The sequence below is a fragment of the Epinephelus moara genome, chromosome 24, assembly GCF_006386435.1.
Source record: "Epinephelus moara isolate mb chromosome 24, YSFRI_EMoa_1.0, whole genome shotgun sequence".
NCBI lineage: Eukaryota > Metazoa > Chordata > Actinopteri > Perciformes > Serranidae > Epinephelus > Epinephelus moara.
Window position 1 is genome coordinate 11,953,105 of NC_065529.1, and position 7,737 is coordinate 11,960,841.

At 43.4% G+C, this 7,737-nt stretch overlaps 1 protein-coding gene across 1 annotated transcript in view; it reads right to left on the reverse strand.

Moving 5' to 3' along the window:
* Positions 1 to 5,831, reverse strand: part of tymp (thymidine phosphorylase) — a 13,384-nt gene extending 7,553 nt beyond the window's left edge. The window contains exons 1-6 of the mRNA XM_050038322.1: positions 5,755 to 5,831; positions 4,675 to 4,798; positions 4,388 to 4,590; positions 4,079 to 4,177; positions 682 to 811; positions 293 to 411 (exon numbers count right to left, since the gene is read on the reverse strand). Of these exons, the coding sequence (XP_049894279.1) occupies positions 293 to 411; positions 682 to 811; positions 4,079 to 4,177; positions 4,388 to 4,590; positions 4,675 to 4,792 (669 nt within the window). The 5' untranslated portion in view covers positions 4,793 to 4,798; positions 5,755 to 5,831. The remainder of the gene's footprint in view (positions 1 to 292; positions 412 to 681; positions 812 to 4,078; positions 4,178 to 4,387; positions 4,591 to 4,674; positions 4,799 to 5,754) is intronic.
* Positions 5,832 to 7,737: the final 1,906 nt, after the last annotated feature.

Sequence of the window (7,737 nt, forward strand, 5' to 3'; positions counted from 1 at the left end):
ATCCTGAAAAACATTTTTTATTTTATTTTAGGCAAAATCTTCAACTTTTTACTGACTTCAGAGGCCCATTACTCTGTCTCTGTATCACCTAGAGTGTTTCTGACACTTTCACAAGAAACTTCAGAGAGTTTTCTTTCTGGCAAGACCTCATGCATGCATGTAGTCAGAGCGGTTCAGAAGCTACAGTCATTTTAATTTGGGTATGTCATTTTAGGCGTTTTTGCTACAGAATGGGGGTGGAGTACAAGAGGTTAATAAATCTTAGTATGATTAATACTCATAATGTACTTACCATTAACTGTGCGAGTTCTTTAGCACTGGCCAAGTCTTTATACAGAGCAGCTCGTCCAAACTTCACATCCAGCACCAGAGCTTTCAGACTCTCGGCTCCTTTCTTTGAGATGATGGAGCCTCAAACAACAAACACACATTTTAATATGTCAGTATGTCAGCTGACAACACAGCTGATTCAGTAGTTTATACAAGTGGATATTAGGTCTGGGCGATTATCAAAGTTTATTTTCAGTTATGATTTTGGCTTCAAACAATTATGAAAACTACAAAAAAAAATTGATTTCCAGTGATTGTGATTTCAATATTGACCAAAATAATCACAATCATGATTTCTGCCATGATCGAGCAGCCCTGGTTTATATAATGTCAGTTAAACCAGTTCATTACCAGTAATTAGTGGTAGGCTGTCCACGGTGCTGGTGGCGTCCCGCAGGGTGTACAGGACCCGATCTGCAGGAACCAATATCTCCGTCTGACCCACAATGCAACAGCCCACTGATTCCAGGATCTTCAGGATCTGCACCGTGAAACTACTGTTAGTTTATGTATAATACAGATGTACAGTTAAAGTATCACACCTCAGCACTTATAACCCACAAACATCACATAGACCAGGAAACATACTGACTTTTATTTAAAGCACATTTTGCTGAAACATATTTTACTTCAGTCAGATTTTTTATTTGCAGGACTTTTATTGCAGTGGAGTGTTTTCACAGTGTGGTACCTATTACTCTTTTTTGTAACTATTCACATCAAATAGTCCCAATTATTCTAAAACAATGTGCAGTAGATACATACATACATATTTTAAGCTACTGTGAGACTTCACGAGGCTCATAGCTGGACGGGTTAATGTCACGGAGTATTTGTTGTTTGCTTTCTGTTGATCAGTAAACGTCTGTCATAAATCAACACTTGTGGAGCCAAAGTCCTGCTGTCATGAGACAAACATTCAAACATGCTGGTTAACATGAGTGATTATGTCTCAGTTCCTCTGTCACTGCCGTTATCTCCACTGTCGTGAATAAACCAAACATTTTAGGAACCAAACCACGTGGAGGTCAAATAAACGCTGCTGTTAGAATTAAGTAATTGAATCACATGATTCTGTGATTGTATAAAATAAATATCTTTGGCCTGATGGTCAGACGTCACCTTTGATTCCAGGAGTTTGTGACGGCCATTTTTTACTATTTACAGACAGTTTATAGACCATCATGCAGCTCTGATTCATCTGCAGCTCTTCTTTCTCTGCACAGTTTAGCACTTGTGCTGTTCTTCTTCGTCCGACAGCTGCCGCCTTCAGATGAGGTCATGTTTGTAGTGTTCCGTCGTTTTAAATGTGTGCAAGTTTGAGAGGGCGGGGTATGTGTCAGTCATTTTTTAAAGTGGCCAATCAGAGGCTCACAATCCCTAACCAGTCAAGCACTTATTAGTTTTTAATCCAGTCAGTCCCAGCAGTAGTGGGAGTAGTCAACATTTCAACTAGCTAGCTATGCTAACACTAGCTAGCATCTGCGAATCAACTCCCCAGTCATAACGGAATATATTAACTTCAACATCACCATCGCGAGAAAACATTGTTTAAATTATCGGACAATTAACGAACAGTGAATCATAGTTGTTTGTCTCTGGCTGACAGTATTAGCTAGCGCAGTTAGCACACTAGCTGAGTTAGCTGAAAAGTCGTCTATTGCCACTTCAAAATGTTGATTAAAAAACGTTGCCATCTCTTGATACTTTGTTGAGTGTCAGGGCTAGGTTGGATGGTCTGGAGGAACACGTCTGCCTGTCCGGGAAATAGGGCCATGAAACCCCCGGGGGTACAAATGACAGTCCACAGCTCCATGTCCAGGGGTCTGTGGAAGCTGGATGAACAGCAACAGACCCCGCCGACGTCCTGCCGATGTCCCGCCCTCCCTCTGGTTCTTCTATCAGCAGAGCAGTGCACAGCCTGTGTCTGCTGGGTTTGCTGGAGGCTGCTTAGGGCCTTGTCAGATTTTTCCCTGGGGGTTTCGTGTCCCTGTCCTCCAGACGGGTGGACAGGGACTAGTGGACAGTGGACTAATCCAAGTCAAAGTATTAGACGGCAACGTTTTTAACTGACATTTTACAGTGGAAATAGAAAACTTTTAAGCGAGCTAACGCTGCAGCCAGAAACAAACATCTATGATCCATCGTTTGATAATTTTAAAAAAGGACATGTTTCCTTCAGTGGTCCTCCTAAAATGGACCGTGATGAAAGTTGGCATTTTCTGTCTTAAGGCCCTGACACACCAAGCCGACGGTCGGCCGTCGACCAAAGTCGGGCCGTCGGTGAGCATCTGTCAGCCTAGTTTTTGCGGTTTGTCCCGCACCGTCGGCCCTTAGGCGTCGGCGGCTTTTCGGCCGATTGAGCATGTTGAATCGGTGGCGGAGCTTGTCGGTGAGAGAGATCACTCTGATTGGCTGTTCAGGTTTTATTTCCTCGCCCCTGTAGCGAGTGAATCTGCCTGTAGTGAAACCGGGGCTAACCGGTGCTTCCTCCTCAGGCTCCACTTCACTCAGCTGCCCCACAGACCCGCTGTTTCTTCACACTTTAACCTGAATAACAAACCGGAGCTAGCTGGGAGTGGCTAGCGGAGCGTTAGCCGCAGCATGACCGGAGGGAAGCACAGCCAGTTAGCCTCCGCTAGTCTCTGAGCTAGCCCCAGCTCTCCATTTGAATCCGAACGGAGAGCCGGAGCTAGCTGGGAGCGATAGCCGCAGCATGACCGGAGGGTGCTGCGGTGCTCGGCTGCACAGATAGGAAACCCCTCGGCTGACAGGATGTACCACTCTCTCAACGCAACAGTTGGCTTTCGTCGCCGCTAGTTCTTTGATGTCGGTTTGGTGTGTCCGCACCTTTATGTTGACAGGCAGACAGCGTTAGCTAGTGAGCGAGTGTGCTAGCTAGTGGAAAAGTTTAATACTTCCACTTCAAACAAGCAGTTGTCAACACAAGGCTAACAGTATTTTTACAACAAGGATTTTAAATATACATTTAGCAATCTCCGTCGTACAACATAAAACTGAGGCTCTGTAACTCGTGCATGCGCACATCTAAAACAGCGGCTCTCCAGCTCTGCAGGTAGATGTTTCTCACGTGTTCGGGAGAAAAGTCCATATGAACCATGGATGTATTGAGAGACCTGGATACAGTGTTGAAGGTGAATTACTATGAAAGTTGCTCAGTTTGAGTTCTGTGGTATGAAATTACCCGGGTGATCGGCACAGCTTCTGCATCACTGGGCTTGACATTTGCTGACAGAAATGGCGAACACCATAGAAGTTCATGTGTTGGCGGATGGTTTGTAACTACTATGTTGCTCTCGTTAATAATGTTCACGACTTCCCATGTGATAGCCAGGTCCCATTTGAAGGCAGCAAGTGACCTCAGCTGAACTCAGGAGCCCTGCAGTACTCATCATACAAAACATGTACTTAGTCAGGGTAGTGGCTGAACAACTAAAGATCTGAGTATTCATTCTGCAGCTGTACTGAGCTGATTACACAATAAGACAGTCCTGAGACTTCATGGTGCTCTGAGCTCAGTGCCAACATGCTGACGTTTGGCTTTACCATTATCACCATCTCAGTTCTTCTGTGGTCATATTGGACAAATTTAGACCAGATGATGGCCACAAATAAAAAGTCAGAGGATGAACAGATTGATATATTAGTCTAATGTCCACACTGCTGTCTTGGCTAAATATTTTCTAACGTCGTCACAGAGTTGTACATGTTTTATAGTTAGTTGCACCTGAGCTGATGACTGGTGGATGTTGAATCCTGGAATTGATTCCAGTTTATCCAGAGTTCCTCCTGTGTGAGCCAAGCCCCGCCCACTGATCATCGGCACCTGACAAACACACACCTCAGGTTATTATGACATCATAGACATACGACCATACCCTGTCCAAAGAAGTGGACGTGCCCACCATGACATCACTCATTGGTCCGTGGAGCCAAACTGACCATATTTGGTCACCATACAGTCTGTGGGTACAACATGTCCATCTGTCTCTGAGCAGATCACATACAGGTGTGATGTGTGTGTGGGCAGGTGTACCTTACAGCCGCAGGCAGCTAGCGCAGGCGCTAACACCAGACTGACTTTATCCCCCACTCCTCCTGTTGAGTGTTTGTCAACCATCAGCCCCGCCCACTCCTTCGGCCATGACATCACTTCCCCTGACAGCATCATCTCTCTGGTCAGGGTCTCGATCTCCTTGTCGGTCATTCCCTTCTGCCAGATCGCCATCAGCATGGCGCCTTCACGGAGGAAGAAGAGGGGAGACGCAGGTGATGAAATGACCTCAGGACGGTGTGTTAGTGTTTGAGTTCAACAGTTCGTACCTGTCTGACAATCCTGTATAGTTTTGTTTGTAACACTGCGGATGAAGGTTACGATGTCTTCGTCAGTGAACTCTCCTCCGTCTCTCTTCTTCTTGATCAGATCTGGGATGGACGACATGTTGACCTGGGAAACAAAAATAAAAATTGAAACCGGTCAATGAATTTACGAGCATCTGTCAGATCCAGAGTATCCGCCCGCTAGACCGGAAACAGCCAAAACTTTATTTAAGTGAAAAACTGCAGTTTGACCAACAGCTGAAGTACGATTTAAAACATCATGCTAACAAGAACAGAAACAGAAGAGAGACGGAAATATAAGATTTAATATTTTTGAGCATTTTTTTCACCTTTTTGAATAAAACTGATGATAAGAAACAATATTTGAAATGTGAAAAAAAATTAAAATAAAGTAACATAACAACAAATTATATTTTAGTTTCTTTATCTAATTTTAATAATTTGATTATGAGTCAAACTGAGTTAAAATATCAGTTTAGTTGTTTTTCTTCCTCCAAATCTTTAACGTCTTTCTTCTTCTGTTGTCTTTGTAGTTTTTAAAAAGTTTGTCTGTGGACAGATTCAACAGCCTGAGGTCGTTTCAGGCAGGATGTTGATTTTATTTTCACTTTAACACAAGACCAAAGTCTGACTCAGAGAGGAAACTGGGTGGAGTTTGGATTAAGTGAGTTGCAAGCAGGATGCCAGAATTCAAATTATTTTGGGTGTGCGAGAGAGAGAGAGAAAAACAAAATGTAAACTGGAAAAACTGTGAATTTGGTAGTACGATTGCTTTATTGAAAGTACAGTAGTACCATTGCCAATAGTGGGATAGTTAGTGGGCTAAAACTGTACATTAGAATGACAGCAGGGAACACTTGATTTCACACTTTCACTTTCAGTAAATTTTGCTGGACATAAGTTTTGGGTGCAGCACTTTAACTTTGAACACTTCCTCCAGCACCACCGTTAAGATTTAATGGTTGAAGGTTTTGGATGTTTGTGTCTGTGTTAGCTGATGTTTGTCCCCAGACCTTCAGTAAACACACACACACACACACACACACACTCAGAGTGTCCTACCTGTTGTGGTGTTTCCTCTCGGTGCAGAATGTGGTGCGTCAACTCCTCAGCTCCTTGTAAAGCTGTTGCAGGGTGCACACCAGAAGGAGGTGGAAGAAGGCAACAGCCAATCAGGATCCAGCTCTGGTTTACTCAGTGTCGACAGGCTCCTCCCCATAAAAATCAATTTTCTCTCAAGTTGAAGTTCATCTCTCTCACAGTTTGTGATAGCCATGGCATACGGAGGCAATATCTTTTTGGGTTGTCTGTCCAAGTCCGGTTTCACTCCGAAGTCATCGTAATCCGGCGCTTGGGCAGTGACTCGCTGTATCAGACACTGACGGAAAAAGGCATCCTTTAATGTCGGCATGATACTTGTCAGTTGCTGCTATAGTTTAACAGTGCCCGGCGGCTTCAGGGGGAAATGCGGCAGGACAAGGACCAAATTTAAGATGGTGAAAGTCTGACTCGGTGGTTGATGGGTCCAACAAACACTGACTTTCACCTTATGCCCTCTATACACTGTGCGGTCGTAGCAGCTGTCACACTGTGAGATAGTCATCCTAAATTTCTGACACTGTCAGAATTTTATCTCAGGTTATCTTTGGTCGCAAGACGTTGACAACGGCCGTCCTTGAACCTGTCTCACAGTGCGATGTAAGACCACCATTTTAGAGCCACGACCAAAGATATCGCCACGTTTCTCCCACGATGGCCATTTTTCATCTGGGACAGCCCAAAATCGTTCAGTGTATACCGCCCATTAGAGAGCGGTGTTAGCATCCTGTAAGATTCTAAAGTCAAACCCTGTTCTTTGTTTCTATGCCCAACCATGTGTTTTTGTTGTTGAAGGAAAAAAAAACATCAATTTGTGATGGTGTACCGATGTAGTGCTTTTATTTTGAAATAGATTGCATATTATGTTAAATTCTCTGTGAAAACAGAAGTGTATTTTGAAAACAGACAATGCATCTAACAGGCTGAAGTTGACACGGCGTCCCAGAACGTCAACAACCAACACACCCAGGGTACCTTGGACGCCATATGTGGACGTGGAAAGTCCATGACCAAACGTGGACATGTGACGAGGTTGGAGTGAGACATGTTGTCTGTCCCATGCTTGTGAACATGGTATCTCAAGAACGCCTCAAGGAAATTTCTTCAAATTTGGCACAAACGTCCACTTGGACTCAACGATGAACTGCTTAGTTTTGATGGTCAAAGGTCAAGGTCACTGTGACTTTGTTTCCATCTCATTCTCGTGGACGCAAGAACAGCTTGAGGGAATTTCTTCAAATTTGGCACAAATGTCCAATGGGCATGAAAGATTTTGGGCACCTTGGTCAAAATGTTCTTTACTGTAAACAGTTCAGTGAGTAGTAAAAAAATTGATCTCTGAAAGGGACGAGGTTAAAGATGGAACATGCTTTTTAACTCGTAGGCAGCTGGACTTGCTTGAGCTTCTTGAAGACGTTTCACCTCTCATCCAAGAAATTTAGGGTACAGGTGAGGAAGGATATTAAGTGCTTAAAGAAATATTTATAGGATAAGACAAGTGAATCCCCACAGCTATGTCAGAATTACTGTTTTTAATTTACTCTTAATATTTCTTTCTTTCTTATTGCAACAGATAGAGGGACGAGGCAGCGTTCAGGGATCATGACGGAGCAGCAGCACCGACAGTCACAAGGCTTCACGGGTGAGGAGGGATATTAAGCTGTGGTGGAAAGAATACTGGAAATCTGTACTCAAGTAGAAGTACTGTTATATTACTGGAATATTACCTAACTACAAGTTAAACTACTGGTGATTAAAAAAAAAACTTGTACAAATGTACACAGTACACTTCTCAAAAACTAAATGCTGATTGGACAGATGTTTTACTTTAATGTGATGTCACTTTTTGTTTTATTAAGTCATAAGTTTGAGCGATCTGCATGAAACTGGGTGAACATAATCTAGGGAGCAATATCTAAAGTTCCCTCTTGGCAAAAGTTGGAAAAC